This window comes from Trachypithecus francoisi, unplaced genomic scaffold, assembly GCF_009764315.1.
Source record: "Trachypithecus francoisi isolate TF-2019V2 unplaced genomic scaffold, Tfra_2.0 Lachesis_group16, whole genome shotgun sequence".
Lineage (NCBI taxonomy): Eukaryota > Metazoa > Chordata > Mammalia > Primates > Cercopithecidae > Trachypithecus > Trachypithecus francoisi.
In genome coordinates this window covers 83,222,985-83,245,665 of record NW_022681461.1, presented here as the reverse complement: position 1 = coordinate 83,245,665, position 22,681 = coordinate 83,222,985, and the positions used below count along the sequence as shown (strand labels likewise).

Below are 22,681 nucleotides of genomic sequence, written 5' to 3'. Positions count from 1 at the left end.
GAATTCCTTGCAGGCATTCCCAATCTCCAGCTTGAAACAAGGGAAGTCATTTCTTACTTAGCTCAGAAGGGAGCTCAGAGAAGTCAGCCAACTAGCTTAGACAGGGGACGAAGGTTGAAAGAAGCACCCAGTTGAATTTCATGTTATAATCTTAAGTGGGGATAAACTCCTCTGACCAGAATCTGAAAGGGGAAAAGTGGGAGGGAGCAGGAATTGTGCTGCAGACAAAAGCACAGAAGTTGAGCACCGAGCACTGCAGTCAGACAAGGAGGGGCATGGCCTGAAAGCCACAATTGCTATAAGTTTATGGCCTGGGGCAGGTCTGCGTTCTGTGTGCAGGCTGCCTGAATCTTAATCTGGGACTATTAGTGAAGCATTGCAGGAGTGAGATTTGCTTTGCCAATGCCTGGGAGCTGGGTGAGACTTACTGCTGCCTGCTACCTCTCCACTCCCCTTGCAAACTCTTCTGTGCAGCAGAGAGAGTTATATTCCCCTCTGGAACATTACCTGAGTGGCCTAAGAATGAGACACACACAGGAGCCACAGCTTACCTGGCATGTGGAGGGCCAGATTGCAGACCTGTCTGACCTAGCAACCACCTGGCCCTACCCTTGCACTGGTAGCTTGAAACAAAGGATATAAAATTGGGGGAGATTTATAGCTCTGCCCTTTGCCTGAGGAACCACAATACCCACACTGGGCAAGAAAGGGTATGCTCAAATGCGACTGCTACTACTGCAGCTGGTGCTTTCTGCAGGCATCACCTCCTCTCTGGAAGCCAACCTACATGGTCAATTACAGCATCTCTGGGTAGAATCATACTGTGCCTGAAAGGACAAAAATGAGTGTGCAACTTCAGCTATCACTATTGCCTACAACACCCTGGAAAACCAAAAGTTCTGAGTCTGTCTACATAATAAGTTCACTACTATTATAACCAGCATTCAAGAAAGCCAGCACACTAAGCCTTTCTACAACCAAGGAATCTCACGGTGTCTACATCACTCCCCTGTCACCCCTATTAGAGTTGGTGTTGCTTCCCACTGCTGAGCATCTTGAGGATAGGTTATACCACCAGATTCCTTGCAGATATTTCCAAGCACCAGCCTGGGGTGTGGCAGCCCCACTGGGTGGCTTGACTCAGAAGAGTAATAGCGATCACTGTAGTCTGGATGTCAGGAACTCCTACTCCCAGGAGAAGGGAGGGTGCACCACATCAAGGGAACTCCCATGAGACCAAAGAATCTGGATGGCAGACCTTGGGTCCCAGACAATTTTATTGGTGGGAATTTTCTTTTAGCAGAGACACAGTGGTAGTGCTGGGCTCAGCAAGGGAAGTCTGCACCTCTACCCCATCAGTCAGGCAGCCTTGGTACCATGAAGGGTCTTAGAGAAGGGTTCTTCTTTCACCCTTTGACCACCACTGCAGACACAGGAGAACCCACAGAAGCTCAGTATGGATGCACTTATAGACAGCCTTCCTGGAACACTTCAGGGTGAGTGCTTCTGAGGAGGAGCACTCTCCAGGTTCAGGCTTGCATGACAGGCAGTCACAGTTCCTTTCTATCTGGAGCATTAACATTTCTATAGATGTAAAGAGGTGCCTATCTGATCTGAATAGCCAGAACACTGCAGCAGAAGTGAGGCCAGGAAGTGAATAGTTTTTCTGCTGGCCTGGCAGAGGAGCTGAAGTAGCTCTCACCTTTCACCCTGATAAGACCTTGGTGTATCTAACTGAGGGTTCCTGCAGCCACCTTCATCAAGGTATCTCTGCCCACCACTGGGTATTGCATCTACCTACACACTGTAGCTACAATAAACATGAAAAAATGCTCAACATTACTAATCATCAGGGAAATGTAAATGAAAACCACAACGAGATCCCACCTTACCCCTATAAAAGTGGTCATAAGTAGAAACTCAAAAAACAATAGATGTTGGTATGGATATGGTGAAAAGGGAATACTGTTACACTGCTGGTAGAAGTTTAAATTAGTATAACCTCTATGAGAAACAGTATTGAGAGTCCTTAAAGACCTAAAAGTAGATCTACCATTTAATCTAGCAAACCCACTAGTAGGTATCTACCTAAAGGAAAAGAAGGCGTTATATGAAAAGGACACATGCACACTCTTGTTTATAGCAGCACAATTCGCAATTGCAAAGATATAGGACCAAACTAAGTGCCCATCAACCAATGAATGGGTAAAGACAATGTGATATGTATCACATTTATATACATATATCTCACACGATGTGCGTGTGTGTGTATACACCCCATGAAATAATACCCAGTCATAAAAATTAATGAATGAAATAATATCTTTTTCAACAACTTGGATGGAGCTGGAGGCCATTATTCTAAGTGAAATAATTCAGGAATGGAAAACCAAATATTGCATGTTCTCACTTATAAGTGGGAGCTAAACTATGAAAACACAGAGACATAAAGAGTGATGTAATGAACTTTAGAGGCTTGGGAGAGAGAGGTTGGGATAGGGGTGAGAAATAAAAGCCTACACATTGGGTACAGCATACACTGCTTGACTAGTGGGTACGCTAAAATCTCAGAATTCGCTAATATAGGATCCATTCATGTAACCAAAAACCATTTGTATCCCAAAGGCTATTGAATAAAAAATACGAAATACATTTATGTATACACACCCAACCAACTTTTAGTAAATAAAAGCATGGTACTAGCATAAAAAATAGACATATAGACTGATGGGACAGAATAAGGAACACAGAAATAAAGCCACACAAATATAAACTCAACCAATCTATGACCTGGATGCCACAAATATGCAATGGGTAAAACATAGTCTCTTTAATAAATGTTATTTGTTGAACTGAATATGCATAATATTGAAATTGGACATTTGTTTCATCCTATATAAAAATATCAACTTAAAATGAATGAAAGAATGAAATATAATACCTGAAATTGTATATTGACTAGAAGAAAAGTAGAGGAAAAGCTTTTGACATTGTTCTTTATCATTTAATGTGTTTCTCAAATGATGAGAAGCTCATTTAACCTATAAAGACACTCATATATGGAAAGTGAAAGAATGGAAGAAGGTATTCTATGTAAATGAAAATCAAAAGAGGGCAGTAGTTGTAATACTACTGCATATCATAATCAGATAAAATAAACTTTAAGTCATAAAATGCTTTAAAAAAGTATAAGTTAAACCATTATATAATGACAAATGGGCCAATACAGCAAGAGAATATAACACTTGTAAATATATATGTCCCCAACACTGAAGCACCTAAGTATATAAGAAATATTAACAGACTTCATGGGAGAAATTAACTGCCAAAGATGCATCAGGGTTAAACTTCACATTAGACTAAATGAACCTAACAGACATTTACAAAACATTCCATCCAATAGCTGCAGAGTACACATTTTTCTCAAAAGCACACCTTTCCCCAGAGAGATGTGTTAGTTCACAAAACAAGTCTTAACAAATTTAAAAACACTGAAGTCTTACCAAGTATCTTTTCTGATCACCATGGAGTACTATTAGAAATCAATAAATAAAAGAATTTTGGAAACTACAGAAGTACATGGAAATCAACTAATATGCTTAATGGGTCAACAAGAGTTAAAAAGAAAACAAAGGACCAGGTGCAGTGGCTCATGCCTGTAATCCCAGCACTTTGGGAGGCCGAGGCAGGGGAATCACCTAAGGTCAGGAGTTCAAGATCAGCCTGGACAACGTGGTGGAACCCCATTTCCACTAAAAATACAAAAAAATAGCTGGGCATGGTGTTATCTGCCTGTAATCCCAGCTACGTGGTAGGCTGAGGCAGGAGAATCGCTTGAACCCAGGAGACAGAAGTTGCAGTGAGCTGAGATAGCACCATTGCACTCCAGCTTGGGCAACAAGAGCAAAACTCCATCTCAAAAAAAAAAAAAAGTGAATCCAATGAAAATGGAAAAACATCATACCAAAATCGACAGGATGCTGCAAAGCAGTTTTATAGTTCTAAGGAAGAAGTTTATAGTAATAAATGACTGCCTCAAAAAAAGTGGAAAGATCTCAAATTAAGGATCTAATATTACACCTCAGGGAACTAAGAAACCCAGAATAACCTAAACCAAAATAAGTAGAATAAATAATAAAGACCAGAGCAGACACAACTAAAAGAGACAAAAACAAATCAAAACAAACAAGCAAAGAAAACCACAAACATCTGCTACAAAAGATCAATAAAAGAAAAAGCTAATATTTTGAGAACATAAAATTGGCAAAGCTTTACATAGATTCACTAAAAAAGAGAGAGAGAGATGACTCAAGTTAAAACAGATTTAAAAAGAGACATGATAATTGAAACCACAGAAATACAAAGGACCATAGCAGACTATTGTAATAAACTATATGCCAAAAAATTGGAAAACATAGAAGAAATGAATACATTCCTGAGCACATGCAATTTACCAATACTGAATCATTAAAAAAAATCCCAAACCTAAACAGACCAATGAGAAACAAGATCAAAACATTAGTAAGGTCTCCCTGTAAAGAAAAGCCCAGGACCTGACAACTTCACTGATGAATTCTACTAAATATTTAAAGAACTAAAACCAATTCTACTCAAACTATTTCAAAAAATTGATGAGATGAGAATATTTCAAACTAATTCTGCAAGGCCGGCAGGTACACAACAACAACAAAATGACTACAGGCCAATATTCATCATAATCATAGGTGCAAAAATCTTCAACAAAATACCAGCAAACTAAATTTAATCATACATTAAAAGATAATTTACCATAATCAAGAGGGTTTTATTCCAGAGCTATAAGTATGGTTCAACATATTCAAATTAATGTGACACATGACATTAACAGAATCAAGGACAAAACCATGTAATTATTTTAATAGGTGTTGAAAAAGGGTTTGATAAAATTTAACATCCTTTCATGATTGAAAACTCTCAACAAATTAGGTATAGGAAGAGCATACCTTAATACAGTAAACCCATATATGACAAACCCACAGTTCACATCATTCTGAATGGGGAAAACTTAAAAGATTTTTCTCTAAGATCTGAAACAAGATACCAATTTTTACCACTTTTATTTAACATAATACTTGAAGTTCTAGCCAGAGAAATTAGACAAGAGAAAGAAATAAAGGTCATTCAAATTAGAAAGGAGAAGTCAAATTTTCCCTCTTTGCAAACAACATGATCATATATACAGAAAACCCTAAAGACTCTCATCAAAAACTGTTAGAAGTAACAAATGAAGTTAGTAAAGTGGCAGGATACAAAATCAACAGATGAAAAGAAGTATTTGTGTATGCCAATAGCGATCCATCTAAAAACCTAAATCATGAAAGCAATAGCAACACATAAAATGAAACAAAATATAAAGGGAAAAACTTAAGGAATTGAATGATCTCTACAGTGAAAACAATAAAACATTAATGAAGGAAAATGAAGAAAACACAAATAAATAGAAAGATACCCAGTGTTCATAGATTTAAAGAATTAGTATTCTTAAAATGTTCGTATTACCCAAAATAGCGTACATTCAATGTAATATTCATCAAAATACCATTGGCATCTTTCACAGAAATAGAAAAACAATCGTAAGATTTGAATAGAAATACAAAAGACCCTGGATAGCTAAAGAAATCTTGAACAAAAAGAACAAATCTGGAGGCATTATAGTATCTGACTTCAAAATACACTACAAAGCTATAGTATCAAAAGTAATATGCCACTAGCATAAAATAGACACACAGCGATTGAAAAGAAAAAAATGAAATACTAGCATAAAATAGACACATAGTGATTGAAACAAAGAAAAACAAACCTAGAAATAAATGCATGTATTTACAGTCAACCTATTTTTGAGAAACACACTAAGAAAACACATTGGGGAATGGTCAGTCTCTTCAATAAATGGTGCTGGGAAAACTGGATATTCTACAGGCAGAAGAATGCAACTAGACTCCCTATTTCTCACCGTAAAGAAAATTCAACTCTAAATCCATTGAATACCTAAAAAAAGATCCAAAAACTCTGAAACCCAAAACTATGAAACTACTACATAAAAACAGAGAAAAAACTTCACAAACCTGGACTGGGCAATGATTTTCTGTGTAAGACCTCAAAATGACAGGCAAAAAAAAAAGCAAAAATAGACAAATGGGATTACATCAAATTAAAAAGTTTCTGCAAGATAAATGAAACAATCAACAGAGTACAAACAATCTAGAGAAGTTGAAAACTATATATCTTACAAGGGGATAATATCCGAGATATGTAAGGAAGTCAAACAACTTAATAACATAAAATGAAATAGTTTGATATAAACATGGGCAAAGTACCTAAATAGACATTTCTTTTTTTTTTTTTTTTTTTTGAGACGGAATCTCGCTCTGTCACCCAGGCTGGAGTGCAGTGGCCAGATCTCAGCTCACTGCAAGCTCCGCCTCCCGGGTTCACGCCATTCTCCTGCCTCAGCCTCCCAAGTAGCTGGGACTACAGGCGCCCGCCTCGTCGCCCAGCTAGTTTTTTGTATTCTTTAGTAGAGACGGGGTTTCACCATATTAGCCAGGATGGTCTCGATCTCCTGACCTTGTGATCCGCCCGTCTCGGCCTCCCAAAGTGCTGGGATTACAAGCTTGAGCCACCGCGCCCGGCCAATAGACATTTCTTAATACATACAAATGACAAACAGGTATATGAAAAAAATGCTCTTGCACATCAAAGTGACAATGAGATATCACTTCACCACAGTTATAATGGTTATCATTAAAATGACAAAAACTACCAAATGCTGGTGAGGATGTGGATAGAGGGCACGTTGTTGGTAGAAACTTAAATTACTACAGCTATTACATACAACAGTATGAAGGTTCCTCAAAAAAGTAAAAATAGAACCATCATACAATATAGCAATTCCACTACTGAGTAAATAGCCAAAGAAAATAAAATAAGTATATCAAAGACATATCTGCCCTTCCATGTCTATTGCAGTGCTATAACCTTTTTACTGTGTTATCATAGAAAAAGACTCAGTGTACACAAATTATAACCTATAAAACACTTAAATATATTTACATATACATTTAAAAACTAGAATATTTATGCTTGAAGACATAGTTATTAAGCTCAAAACAACCACAAAATACTTCTGTTATTACAGTGTTGCAACTGGATAGATATTGGCAAGATCTTAAGATATAATAAAAACTATATATATGAGGCAGATGTATTTCCATTTATCCTCAAATAGTAATACTATTCGCCATAAAACACAGTGAAATCTTGTTATGGTAACATGGATGAACCTCGATTACATTTTGTTAAGAGAAATAAGCCAGGCACAGAAATATAAACTGAATGATGTCACTCATTTGTGGAATCTAACACAAGATGATCTCACAGAGGTGAGGAGTAGAATGGTTACCAGAGGCTGGGGAGAATAGTGAAAGGGAGGTATGGGAGAAGCTGGTCATTAGGTACAAAGTTAGACATGAAAATAAGTTATGGTGTTCTATTACACAGTGGGATGACTATAGCAAATAATGTATTATGTATTTCAAGATAGTTAGAAGAAAATATTTGAATGTTGATGTGGTTTGGATCTGTGTCTCCATTGAAGCTCATGTTGAATTATAATCCCCAGTGTTATAGGTGGGGTTTGGTGGGATGTAACTGGATCACAGGAGTGGATTTCTCATGATAGTTTAGCATTATCCCCTTGGTGCTGGTCTCATGATAACGAGTGAGTTTTCATGAGATCTGGTTGTTTTAAAGTGTATAGTGCCCATACCCCCATGACCTGTTGCTCCTGCTCTGGCCATGTGACATGACTGCTCCCCCTTTGCCTTCCACCGTGAGTTCAAGTTTTCTGAGGACTACTCGGAATCCAAACAGATTCCAGTATCACGCTTCCAGTACTGCCTGCAGAACTATGAGCCAATTAAACCTCTTTTCTCTATAAATTACCCAGTCTCAGGTATTTCTTTATAGCAACACAAGCATGAACTAATACAAATGTGATCACTACAAATCATAAATGTTAAAAGTAATGAACATACTAATTACCCTGATTTGATTATTATACAATATATACATTTAAAATCCCCAAGTGTACCCATACATATGTACAATTATTACATGTCAATTATAAATAAAACTTTTGGAAATGATACAAAGTATTATACTGTGTAAAATGTCTTAGAATGCATTTAATAAGGTAATTTCTACATTTATATACCCTTTTTATTGTCTTAAATCTTTTGTGAAACAGAGGGAGATAAATTGATGATACATGAATAGAAAGATAGATGAATAAGTAGATATACAAATCATACATATAGAGACATTATATGCATATGCTACATAAATATGTGAAACATTGAGTCACTGAGATTATTACAAGCTTGAAGAATCTACAATTACATATATTGATTTTAAGGATGAAATTATAAGCCATGTTTCTGAGTTGATAACATACTGCAAACTCTTAGGAAATACATCTTGTTCAAGGACCACCTCCCCTAACCTTTACATTGTTATTATAGGAAAAATGAGTTAATGCATACAAGTAAGTATACACTCTATAAAGCACTAAAAATATGTGTATATAAACATTTATAAAGTAGAATATTTATGTTTGAAGACACGATTTCTAAGCTTAAAAACCACCACAAAAACAGTAATATAGGATTATAGTGCTGATGCTGGATAGACATTAACAATATCTAAAGATATAATGTGTGTGTGTATATATATATATATATTTATATGGTTAATATATATAAATATATGACTGATATATTTTGATATATTTGTATTATTCCTCATATTCTAGAATAGACTTTTCATCTTAACATTGGATATGTTGTCTCAAAATTTTAAGAAAGGCTCCCAACAACCATTCCTTCGGAGTGTGAGTAGAATTTGTGAATAATAGGAGATAGCATTCCGCTAATATGCTACATTATGAAGTACAATTGATCCGTAAGATAAAGACAGTATCTAGGTTGGTTGAATCTAACCATTTGAGCCATTTAGGAAACAAAGTTTTTCCTCAACTGAGAGTGGTTAGGAAGGCTGAAAAAAGATAAGACTGATTTAACTATAAGGACTCTGAAATATTTCAGGTTTGAAGATGTAGGGGGGTGGTATTTGAGAAGGAAATTAGGCAGTTTATAAGAGCAGAAAGCAGCTCATAGCTAACAGCAGGAAGAAAACAGAGATATCAGAACTACAGCCACAGAGAATTAAATTCCACCAGTTGAAATGTGCTTAGACACTGATTCCTTCTTTGAGACTCCAGGTAAGACATAGTTCAGCCAACAATTTGATTTCAGTCTTGTGAGACCCTAAGCAGAGGACCTAGTTAAACCTGTAAGCTTTGGAATTATAAAATTATGAGATTAAAAATGAGTATTGCTTTATGTCACTAAATCTGTAATAATTTGTTATGTAGTAATAGAAGACTGACACATGCTCATTATAAAAACATCATTGGCTCTCTAAGATATTACTAGATCATACACATTTAATTAAGAATGACAATAAGAGATTAATTAAAGAGATGATAACGCAGAAGGCAAGTATTGCTGGTTGCCCAGTCATGATTTAGATTTTAATGTATGATGATAGAGTAAATGCATTAGACATTAATATTTTTATGAGCCACTATAGACTATAAAATGCTCAACAAAATATTATAGAATTAGAAATTATACTTTAGTTATTAAACCATCACTTTTCAGGAAAACTTCTGTCGATATTCTCCTTAAGTCAGATAGGGAAGTAATCATAGAAATCCAAATTATGGAAGGCTCCCATCCCAGCTCCAGTGCCTCTATAATTTATCATTGTGTAAGATCGGTTAGAAACTTTCAGTCAAACTACTAATATTTTTGTAGTTTACGTTTTATAGTAGCTGATATTTAATAAAATTATTTCTTAAGACAAAAAATAGTGAAGACATTTTAAAAAGAGCTAAACAAGAGCAACATGTTTAAATGCCTCTCTATATAGTACTAGTATTCATTTACCAATGGGGTAAGATTGTGAGTTTAATAAAAATGTACTATCTCAGATATATCAATATGTTTATAAGTTTAAAAAAGCATATATCTTTGTCTAAAATATTTTGTGTATGAGCAAACAATAAGTTTAAAATGAGAGAAAGACATGTAAAGTTTTGCAAATGATTTAACAAACGTTACAGGAATGAAACGGAATTCAGGATTGCAGCTGATTCTCAGAGATAAATGTTTAGACTTACCTTTTTTCCCTATCAGTCAATAAGTTACAACTACATGAAAAAAATAAAGCAAATATTTTATTAAAGTGTAAAATCAATTGATTACTTTTAAAACTCCTAGCTATATTTAGTCACTAATAATAAGTGAAAGTAAATATTAATCTTAGAATTTTAGAGAACATAAAACACAAGTGTCTCCTTTTGTTTTACCCCTTTAATTCCAAGTGCTCTTGGCTTCTTTATGATGTCACCTTTCAACATCACCAGTTTGAACTTACAATACTTAAGTCCTGGCAAGTCATAGGTGGGGAAAATGTCTCTCCCAAGATTGTAAGTCACATTTATGTTTTAAAATAACTGAAATACTCGTTAGCTTTACATTTAATTTATTTAGTGTGAAGAGATGTTAATTATATTATTATTGTGCCATTCATAAGCAAAAGATAATGTGTTTAAGCAGACAAAGATTCTCAAGCGACATAATAGATTTTTTTTTTTTTTATTTAAGATATCGTTAGTGCATGCATTTCAGTAAAATAGATACCTGGCTTTGAATAAGTCTTTTTTGTTTGTTTTTTTTACTGTTAGTCTTACTTGTTTTTTTGTCACATTGTATTTTTGGTGATATGAGATTAAAATAATTCATGATTTTCAGTCAGGGAACCACTTGGAAATTTCTGTGAATAATTTTTGTGTATGTAATAGTGACTGAGGAATGTGACTGAATTTTAGAGGAGGCATATATCGCAGTATTAACCTTTACTAAAAATGGGACACCTCTATCCAAATACGACCAGCTGAATACTAATTGTATCCCTCTTGCAAAATATTGAGTATGTGAAAGTATTTTGTAATGTAAAGCAGATAATCCAGACATGAGAAGTAAGTTATATGACAGTAGCTTACTTATGCTTCATTTATTCTGTGTCAAAATAAGGTAGGTAAAGAACACATTTCAATTTTGTAAACCTTTTTACAGAGGACATGCAACAAAGGTGAAGGAATGGAGTTTTGCAATATAAAGTATGGGTGGGCCTTCATTTAGCAGTATTGTTAAAGGAAAGATAAAACATGAATATTGAAAATAAAATAGGCTTTCCATAGATGTTGGTGCCTACTTTGTTATAAAACAATCATTAAAGTATAATTTTTGGTAAAGGTTTAAATGCATTTGTCATGATTACTTTAGAAGCTGAGTAATTTGATGCCTACTATGCAGTAATCTGTGTTCTGGCACCTAATATGTCAGAATTACACTGCATTTTAACTACTTTAAAATATATAAGCACTGTAAAATATCTATGGTATTATTGTTATCATGAGCATCAAATAGCTTTCAGAGAACTTGACCACAATGGTTAAAAACCTCTTTTTGGTCTTATGGCTATTTTTTATGGTGTTATTCTAGTGTAATCCCAAAACATTCTTGTTTTTGTAGGAAACTGATAGAATTCATAATCAAATGGCATCACCATTAACCACAAAAGCACACATAAAAAATCTTAATAACAAATTAGCATGTTTCTTTGGGTTCAAGGGACAGCTCCCAATTCATTTAATACACAAAATTTAAGATGCAGAAAATTAATTTTCAACTCCATTTGTCTTTTCACTGAATTCTTCTAAGAATGGCAGAGCCTTAGTTTTGGACTTAACATTTCTGTGCCTATGGCTATCAACTTGTATCTGATAAAGAAAATTTTTCTGTTTGAACTCAGTTTTTCCCTTCCCACTTATTCCTTCTCTAATACCTTTGCTCTATCCATACCTGAGCTACACCATTTAATAGTTTCATCTCTTCTAGCCTTGGCCTCAAATTTAGGTTGTGTTAGTCAACTCAGCCCGTTTCTAATGTTGAATAGAACTAAGATTTCTGAAACAAGTAGGAGAGGATATCACAAAGATTTGGTGTGAGACAGGGTATCTAAAAATATGAACATTTAAAATTCCAATATTAACTTCCTGATCTCATATCTAATGTGTATTTTACATTTTTCTCTCTATTGAGTAGCATTACTAAACTCATCTCTTACTATCCGGGTCTAGGGATTCACCTTGATGTAGAGAAGGGTTTATCAATCTTGGCACTATTCACATTGTAGTCTAGAACACTTTTTGTTGGAATAGAGGATTAGAGCGTCCTGGGGTTAGGGGAGATCCAGCATTCTGTCCATAGTAAGATGCATTATAATATGTTTAACAGTACCCTTGGTCTCTACCAACTAGATGCCAGTATCATCACACACACATACAAACAGACAACTGTGACAACCAAAATGTCTTCAGACATTGCAAAATATTCTCTACGTGAGGAGTTCAAAATAAACCCATGCTAAGAAACACTGCTTCAGAAAATGCTAGAGAACGATAGAGAATCTTACTACACACAGAGCCATTCCTCAGCAAGATAATAATCCTGGGGCAGTTGACCTTGCCTTTACACAGAGACTCCTCTAGCAAATACAAGAAGAGTGGCTCAGTCTGCAGTCAGTTCCTAGAAAACTTTCTACCATGTCTCTTATGGTCTCCTTTTCCCTGCAGCTGATGCAGATTCCAAAAATCTAGTCTACTGGCAAGATATCTGGCAATATGCATACAAACAGGAGGTCTATGAACATCTCACATGTAACTGGGGGAGATATATCATTTAAATCCTTTGACTTTGAATCCACTATATGTTTTTAAAACACATCTAAGCAGAGATACAGTTACAGGCAAGAGTAAAGATGGGTGTATTTTGTATTTAGATTAAAATGTAATTCAGACTAAAAGGAAAAATATTCAGAAAAACAAACCTGGTTAAATGTTTACCCCTTAAAAAAAAAAAACAAAACTTTTTTTATACTGGTAGAATAGAAATAGATTTTTCTCTTAAGAAATAAAGTCCCCCATGTCTCTTGCGTCTCTACTTTTTATTTAAGAAAACTTAATCCTAGTTTTCTAAGTTGCAAATACATTATATTCTACATGGTTGACAATGGGAAACCTTCTTTACCTCAGAACACGCAGTTACCGAAAATGATTTTGAAGCGATTGAATATATAAGCTTGAAATGAAGGTGGAATTTTAGTTTCTACATTCCATTTAATCTTGGTAAATATGAGGCACTAATTACTGTGTTTCCTTATATCCATCCAGACACTTTATTTTAAGCATTAGTCCTATTAAACAACAACAACAACCTTTTGACTTAATAATCACATTTTTCCCTCTTCGTAGGTTAAGTCATTACATTAGATCTTAGGGATTTAATTTAAAATTGTGAAAATACATTTACATTCATAAAAAATATCTCAAAATAAAAAATAAAATAAGGGATACACTAACAGTTTATTTTTTAATATGACAGTCTGTTGGGGTTTTTCAATAAGAATGTCAAAAATTGAATGCAAATGCACCCTGACCTAGATAATTACTTGACTGTACCAGAGATGCAAGGGAAGAGATGCTCTCACCAGTAAAGGCAGACTTAAAGAAAGAGTGGGAAAATGCTCTCAAATCCAGAAGATCACATTGCTTTAATTGCTTATCATACACATTTACATAGTGAGTAGGGGCAACAGTATTTGGTTTATTGCTGTTTTGGTTCTTATAAATAATTCTCACTAAAAATGCAAGAGGTTAAAATTTATTGAACTGTCACTAACTCTAAACTCATAAACACTAAGAAATATATAGAAAACGTTGATCACACAAAAAAAGATACATTATGACGGATTCCAGTCAATCCAACTTGCTTTTCTCCGACCAATGGCTGTCCAGTTACCACACAGAGTCTTGCTTATTTTTGAAATGAATAAAATAAAATTGTACTGTGTATGTGCTGGTATTTCTGGACTTTTTCTTTCAATATAATATTTCTTTGTATTCATTAAAGTTTCCATATTGCACATATAAGTAAGTGATTCCTTTCGATTGCTGAGAAGTATTCCATTACATTTATATAGCACACTTAGTTTATCCATTCCTTCATTGATGGACACCTGAGTTGCTTTTAGTTTGAGGGTATTGTGAATAAAATTGCTATGAACATTTTTGTCTATGTCTTTCTGTGGACTTTTACTTTTGTTTTCCTCCTTTTCTTTATTTCCTAGAGAAAAAGTTTTAATTGACTTATGCAGCTTTTATATGTATTTTAATGACTTGTTTCTTATAATTTGCTTTTGTGTTATTTCAAGTTTTAATTAATTTTCCTGAATTTTATCTAATTTTCCTGGTATATAGAAATATACTTCATTTAAACTATTTATTATATAATCATTAAACAAGTATAATTCATTAAATTCTGTATCATATAAACTTATTACATTTGATTGGCAGGTTTAACAATTATTATTATAGATGTCACTGGATATCGTATTTACCCAATTGTGTCCGCTACAAATAAAGACAATTTCACTTCTTCCTTTTCAATTGTAGTGCTTTTATTGTTTTATGAAACAAAATACAATCTGGATTTAAATGAATATATACAGTAGCTTTATCTTTGCCTTGTTTTTGATTTTTAAGGAAAGACAGTTAATATTCCTCCATTAAGTTTGATTTTTAAAATAGGCATTATCTAGATGTATTCTATCCATCTGTGGACTATGTTCTCTATTGCTAGTTTTCTCAGAATTTTAAATTATGAATGCATATAACTACTTTCTTTCAAAAATTATTCTGCACATACTGAAATGATCAGATGATTTCTTTTACTTATTTTGTCAATTGGAATGATTGCATTGGTTGATTTTAGGTTAAAGCAACTTCACATTCTGGAAAGTAAACCAGATGATCATGATGTATTAGCAATTTTGTATGTTCGTCAGTATGATTTTTTAAATTTTAAAAAATTATGTGCCTATAGTAATGAGGGCTATTCATCTGTAATATGCATTTTTAGTATTGATCTCAAAGGGATTTGGGTTATTTATATTAGCCTCAAAAATGCGTTGGAACATACTTACTCCTCTTCTACTTCTTTTCTCATACTATCTTGCTAGTTTCAATGGAGAGATTTAAAACATTGATTTTAAACATTTTTTATAATATAAAATATTAAAACTGTAAGTTATTCTCTATGAACTTTTAAGCAGTATTCTATAATTTTCATATATTATCTTATTAAGTTGCTTCTCTTTAAATAGGTTTTCATTGTGATCCTTTTGGACCACTGGTTCTTTAAAAGGAGCTGTTTATTTTTCAAATATTTATATATTTTCTAGATAATTTTATTATTGATTTCAAATTCAATTGCTGGGTGATTAAAGAATATGTCCTAGAAATTAAAGAAGAAATTAACAGGTCATTCTAATGTACTATTTTGAAAATCTCAATTTTAGAAATGTTTCATGAACTTGAAATCTTTCCTCTTTGAGAGCATTTGGAATAATGCAGTTCATAATCATCGTTGGACATCAACATTTCTTCAGTAGTATATAAATGTACTTTGGATCTGAATTTAGAAATTCAGATATGGTGGGGCAAGTAATTTAGTTGCATGTACTCAGTTTTAGATGATAGGCTAGATAACTTATTGGTGAAAACATTAAATATTATTCAGCTAATACAAAATTTTATAGCATGAAAAAATGTGCCACGTTTTATGCTGCTAGCTTCATTCTTTAGTCAAGGTATCAAAATACTGCTTTTCTATGCTTAAACCTTAGGTTTTACACACTGTCAAATAAACACCACGTGTGTGTTTGTATATGTGCACATAAGCCTCAAACTCACTCATCACCAAGGATGGCTCTGTATCCAAAATAAAATAAAACAATGCAAAATAATATTTCTCTAATAGATCTTAGGATTTGTCTTCATCACCAATAAATAAAAATTGGATTGCAAAACACTCCTTCATGGGAACAAACATGTTTAGATAGTAATAAAACAAATGGGAACCTATAAATGGAAAACAATTTGCAATATAGTTTTTTTTCAAATTTTCTTTAAAAAGTAATAAAATTCCTTATGAATTTTTGTGGTGCACACTGACATATACACATGCACACACAAATTCATGGGTGTACACATATGCCATTTAATAATTTGGATTTGGTGAAGTTTTGAGAATATTTTGAGGATATGCTTTTACATAAGCATAGGGTTTACAAAGTGATACCTTTTTTCAAATTCAATTGCAAGAGAATTTGGAGCATGAACTGGGAAAAATAATTCAACTGTGTTTTTGTAATTTTTTAAATGTATATTTTCATATGTGCAATTTGTTTACACACACACGTATATAAACAAATTGTACATCTGAAAATATACATACATATATTTGTGATCCATATATGTACACATAGTTTGTTTGACCGACCGTTATTTAGTACTGTTGTAGTTTGAAAACACATTTGCTCATCTCTATTATCCTGGAGATGAAGTAATCTTATATAACAAAAGATATCTGAGATTGTAAAATAGTTCTCTAGTTGTTGGTTGCAAGTACTGAAGTATATTAATGACAATTTAAAACAGCGATTTTATATAAATTAACTAAAACCTTTCTTTTTAATTTTAATAGCCAAAGAGTAAACTTTGGGCCATACGATAATTACATTCCAGGTAAGAAAGCATTCAATATGTATTGCAAAACATGTGTGCTTAATTTTTTGGTAAGTATTATCCTTCATTCAAAGTGATAAAGCAAACATTGCCATGAAATAAAATTGATAATTACCTTTCTTACAGGTACAGTGAACACCTTTTACATATATTTTGCTTTGTTTTGAATCCAAAGAAATTTAAGTAAATATGTTCAGTATATGAAAGCCGGAAATAGTTACATGTTAGAATTCATACAGATAATCTTACAGTTGAAAAGCAATGTAGAAATTGGATAAATAACTTCTTGTTATTTAGAAATTTCCTGTAAGTCAGGAATTTCTTCTACAACATTCCTGATAGATTATATCCAGCTTATAATTGGCCCCAAGTTTCTTTACTAGACAAGGCAAAGACATTTGATTTTGAATAACTTCAAATATCAAGTACTTTCCCCTCAGATACTGAGTTTAAATATAATTTTCTTCTGTACATTTTTCCCATTGTTCCGATTTTCTTTAGAAAACTCATAGAAATGTCTATTATTTCCACACATTAATGCTGCATGTATCTAAATACAATGATGAAATCTCTCCTTGGTCTCACTGGTAAATTAAATATCTTTAATCATTCCTATTATAGTTTCCAGATTACTTCACCCACCCAGTCACCATTCTGTAGACTTTTTGTCAATTTCTATTACAAAATATGTTACCTATAAAATGTCATCCTTGGGTGTATAGAATTTACTTTTTTTTTTTTTTTTTTTCCCCTGGACAGAGAGTCTCGCTCTGTCGCCCAGGCTGGAGCCCAGTGGCGTGATCTCGGGTCACTGCAAGCTCCGCCTCCCAGGTTCATGCCATTCTCCTGCTTCAGCCTCCCGAGTAGCTGGGACTACAGGCGCTCGCCACCGCACAGCTAATTTTTTGTATTTTTAGTAGAGACGGGTTTTCACCGTGTTAGCCAGGATGGTCTTGGTCTCCTGACCTCGTGATCCGCCCGCCTCAACCTCCCAAAGTGCTGGGATTACAGGCGTGAGCCACCGTGCCCGGCCGCATTTACTCCTGTACTTTGGAAAGTTATTACTAATTAAGGGGATCTTAAGCCTTAGCACTTAGATTAAAGCATATATTTACTGAATATTTATGCCGCCATTGTGCTAAGTACTATGGGAGCTACAGAAGCAGTTAACTTATTTTCTGTTATTAATAAAATTGTATGCTAACGAAAAACATAAAGCAAATACCTGGACTGGAAGAGACAGATTTAAAAGGAAGCAGTAAAACTGAATCTTTCCATTTATATTATAGCTATGTTAGTTTTGCAGTGACTACTTACCACAGTTATCTGTGAAACTGCTCAAAATAGAAAAATCAATGTTTATTTCCTCATATTGATAACAGAAAATTGCAAACATTGCCAAACAAATGAAGTCATAATTTGAATCACTTGTTTATTCATTTACATGATATATGTTGCACGTAACGCCATTTCAGCTCTGATGAAATTCTATTCACTCCAAAATGTGTGTTTTGTCTTCCTTATTTTAGTCAGTGAATTAAGCAAAAAATCATGGAATCAGCAACACTTTGCCCTGTTATTTCCCAGACCACAACGGCCAGGAACCAAAAGGAGATCAAAACCTTCTCAAATACGGGACAATACGGTTCCTGTAAGCATTGGAAAGATTACATAATTATCAGTAATAAGTAATAACTTAGTAATAATTATAACCACAGTAAGTAATTATAATTAGTCTTAAGTAATCACTGAGTAGTAAGCTTGTGAAATCGTGTATAGTTGTATGTGTTATAGATCAAAGCTGACCAACAAGTTTCTGCAATGATGGGAATATTTATCTCTGAGTCCAATGAGGCTATTAAATACTTGAAATGAGGCTAGTGCAACTGAGGAATTGAATTTTACATTTAAATCACATTGAATTAAAGTAAATTCACATGTGGCTATGAAATGCCCTATTGAACAGCACAGTTAGAGGTTATTCAATGTCTACCACTTAAAGAAAGTAGATATGTTTTATTTGCATTTTACTGTATACAGTTGCCCCTTTTATTTCACATTAACTATTTTTTCAGTAACCCCATATTATAAAAATTGTTTCCAAGAAGCACAAAAATATGGAGTTCCTGATATAAGAGTTAGTATGAAAATTCAGGAAATGTTCTACAGCTGGAGAAACCCCTAATTTGAGTCATGGGATTACATTATACCTTTAATGCTTCCTCAGTTATGTAATATGGAATTCAGGATCCAGAGTATTGGAAAATAAATATTTCCCAATGTTTCTGGAGTCAACATGGGATTTGCATATGTTCAAAGAAAAGTTTTCACAAAATAAATGTATCATTAACTTGTTCATTTTAAAAAACATAACCCATTAGTTGTGAACAAAGTTCTTGTTCATTTTTTCCTTGCTGAGTTTATTTTTTTTCCCATTTTTGTTAATATTTGTACAAAGATTAGCTATTTTTGCCATTGAGTTTTGTACATATTTAATTCGAAGCTGAAAACAAAATGCACAATTTCTCTGAAATTAACATTCCCTGTTACAGATTTCATTATTTCAGTTACCAATCTGATGATACTCAATTTGTGTCTGCCAAGCAATAGGAGTTTCAGGCTTTTATCTTTATCCATGAGTAGCATTCTAAATTCCAGAGACTCTGAAAATGAAAACAGACTGACATATGTCTCAACCTGAGACTATTAGATATTAGAGAATAGTTTCTGATATACCTAGAAATAGAAGGTGGGCAAGATATTCCAAGAATTCTCAAGAACATAGAGTTAAAAAAGCCTCCTATGATTGTGAAGATACACCACGAGTCTACCAATTTGAACCTAAAATCCCGAGGGAACTATGAAGATCCTATAAACTGAAAGTAAGTTCCAAATGAGGCATGATTATTCACTAGTTTAAGAAAGGGATGAAAATTTTAAAAAATAAAATGAAATAAAGGATAAAATCTCAAACTTCCCCATTTTTTAACAAAAGCTAAAATCTTTTTATGGTTGAAGTTAAAATATATTTGGGATATGCTAATAAAAACTGTGTTATTCACCCACAAGTTGTTCATCATTATTGTAACCAATCTTTCAGATAATTGATGAAGAACAATTTAGAGAAGGTCGTAGACAACCATTATGGATGTACCGTTCTTTAATGAGAATTTCTGAGAGACCATCCGTTTATTTAGCTGCCAGGAGGCAGCCTCTCAAACCAACTCATGCTGCCAAGGTGGATTCTAAAGCCGCAGGTGGAGAGAACTTACTGTTTTTGTATTATCTCTGTAATTTTCTGATTAGGTTTCTATTAGAATTTTATCAAGTTTGGATTTTCTCATTTTAAGAAATGTTTAAATATTTATCCCCAGAGATTGGTAAAAAAGGTGAAGACAAGACAACACAGAAGGGCACAACAGATTCAGAATCAGAATTAAAACAAGGAAAAAAAGATTCAAAGGAAGGCAAGGATGAAGAGAAAGGAAAAGATGAAAAGCTAGATACAAAGAAAGATAGCAAAAAGGGTAAAAAGGCTGCAGAGAAGGGCAAAGACTCAGCTACAGAATCTGAATATGAAAAAGGAGGTGCAAAGAAAGATGACAAAAAAGATAAAAAGGATTCAAAGAAAGGCAAAGACTCAGCAACAGAATCTCAAGATGAAAAAGGAGTTGCAAAGAAAGATAGCACAAAAGATAAAAAGGATTCAAAGAAAGGCAAAGACTCGGCAACAGAATCTGAAGATGAAAAAGGAGGTACAAAGAAGGATAGCAAAAGAGGCAAAAAGGATTCAAAGAAGGGCAAGGATTCAGGCACAGAATTAGAAGCTGTAAAAGCAGATGAAAAGAAGGATAAGGATGGAAAAAAAGATGCAAACAAAGGTGATGAGTCGAAGGAGGCCAAGAAGGATGCCAAGAAAGATGCAAAGGAGAGTAAAAAAAGTAAGAAAGATAAGAAGCCCAGTAGTACAGACAGTGACTCAAAGGATGATGTCAAGAAAGAGTCTAAGAAGGATGCCAAGAAAGATGCCAAGAAAGTTACTGACAAAGAATCTGCTGATTCAAAGAAGGATGAAAAGAAAGACGCAAAGAAGGATGCAAAGAAGGATGAAAAGAAGGATGCAAAAAAGGATGCAAAGAAGAAAGGCAAGTAGGCCTTGGATTAGAATTCGCACTGCAAGAATAATTCAAAAGCATATCTGATGAAACAATAGTGGTAGTCTGCAACTGAATTTGTGAGAAAACAAGAGGGTTCAAAGAATTAAATAATTTTTAAAAGGTAGTAAAGAAGGATACAAAGGAGAACTCAGAAGAGATTTATAAAAATGTATAAGAAATACGTTAAGAAAAATTAAGGGGGGATCCATTGAAAGACTTGAAGAATACGTATACTTAAATTTGGGGATATGAAGGATTCAATGAATGATCTCTAGAAAGATTTAAAGAATATTCAGATAAGGATGTTGAAGGTAATGACATTAAATCTATAGAGACACACACACAGTTTAATGAAGGCTTAAAAAATCCAAGGAGACAGATGTTGTATCTATAGATTTAAAATAATCTCAAGCTGCATCCACAGATTTAAAGAAATATAGGAGCCATGAAATGAAGTTAAACAGCTTGTAGAAAGTCTGCTCTCAAGTAAATGTAGCATTCCTTCAAAAAAAAAAAAAAAAAAAAGAAGTAAAAGAAAAGAAAAAATGTATTACCGCCTGATGAGCCTACATCTTTCTTCCTGAAGTTTAAACAAACCACAATCATGTTTATGGTTGTTGGATGTCCCACTTCCAATCCAAAAGAGACACACTTGGTAAGTCACTTTTCTTTTATTTTAAGCCAGATTGAATTAATTCTTATCTTTTTCATTTTTCTGGGTACATAGGAGATGTAATAATAATTGAACCAAATTATAACTAGATAGGAGGAATAAGTTCAAAAGATCTATTGTACAGCATGGTGACTATAATTAATGACAATATATCGTATTCTTGAAAAATGCTAAGAAAATGAACGTTGTGCTTTCATTGCATAAATGATAACCATGTGAGAAGATGCTTATGTCAATTAGCAAGATTTCAGGATTCCACAATGTATATACGCTTCATGACATTATTTTGTACACGATAAATATGCTTTTACTGATCAAATTAAAATAAATAAATGTGAAATAATAAAAATCAGACCAATATAAAGACTCAAATTGACACTATTCTTATATTATCTCTGTAGTTTTCTGATTACATTTCTTTTAGAATTTTATGAAGTTTGGACTCATTTTAAGAAATATTCGAAGAACATGGAGAGACAACAAAATAAATAAAGCTTTAAAAAGTGTCCATGGAAAGGTTAAGGAAGTCTCTCATTAGAGAGAGGTTACTAGCTTATGATAGATGATATTATTACCAATTAAGCATCCAAAGTTTTAAAACAGAAAATAGCAACCAATTTATTTTGACTGAAAGAAGGATGAAAATCAAAATTGTCTATTACTGACAAGAACAAATTTAAATGAGGCATGTGAAAGAGCTACTTGATAAATGGCTAAATACTTCACAAAACTAAATTAACCAGAATTTAACAGAGTGTAACAGAGTAAGAATATATATATATATAATATTTATTTAGATGTAGAAACAATTAACTTGCTTTCTTTAAAACTATATTATCAAACTCTGTTGTGACCCATAAGTCCTGCTGATTTGAGGAAAAATAAAAAGCAATGTTAAGCGAAATACAATATCCTTGAACTTCTCAATTAATGACAATTCATTTATTCTGATATAACATTTTCTTAAATACACTCAATGTTGTTACAGAACTTGCTAAATGATTTTCTCTTCTCTTTACTCTTCCTGACATAAACTAT

At 33.5% G+C, this 22,681-nt stretch overlaps 1 protein-coding gene across 1 annotated transcript; it reads left to right on the top strand.

Moving 5' to 3' along the window:
- The first annotated feature begins 9,225 nt into the window (after nt 1-9,225).
- CYLC2 (cylicin 2) lies at nt 9,226-21,516 on the top strand. The gene is made up of 6 exons (XM_033237933.1): nt 9,226-9,319; nt 10,487-10,591; nt 16,773-16,813; nt 18,343-18,464; nt 19,914-20,070; nt 20,188-21,516. Exons 2-6 carry the CDS (start codon nt 10,575-10,577, stop codon nt 20,964-20,966), a joined length of 1,116 nt encoding a protein of 371 aa, XP_033093824.1. The 5' UTR covers nt 9,226-9,319; nt 10,487-10,574; the 3' UTR covers nt 20,967-21,516.
- Nucleotides 21,517-22,681: the final 1,165 nt, after the last annotated feature.

Coding starts and splice junctions, on each gene's coding strand:
- CYLC2 (XM_033237933.1), top strand. Junction 18,465..19,913: donor TACGGGACAATACGGTTCCT/GTAAGCATTGGA, acceptor CCAATCTTTCAG/ATAATTGATGAAGAACAATT. Junction 20,071..20,187: donor GGTGGATTCTAAAGCCGCAG/GTGGAGAGAACT, acceptor ATTTATCCCCAG/AGATTGGTAAAAAAGGTGAA.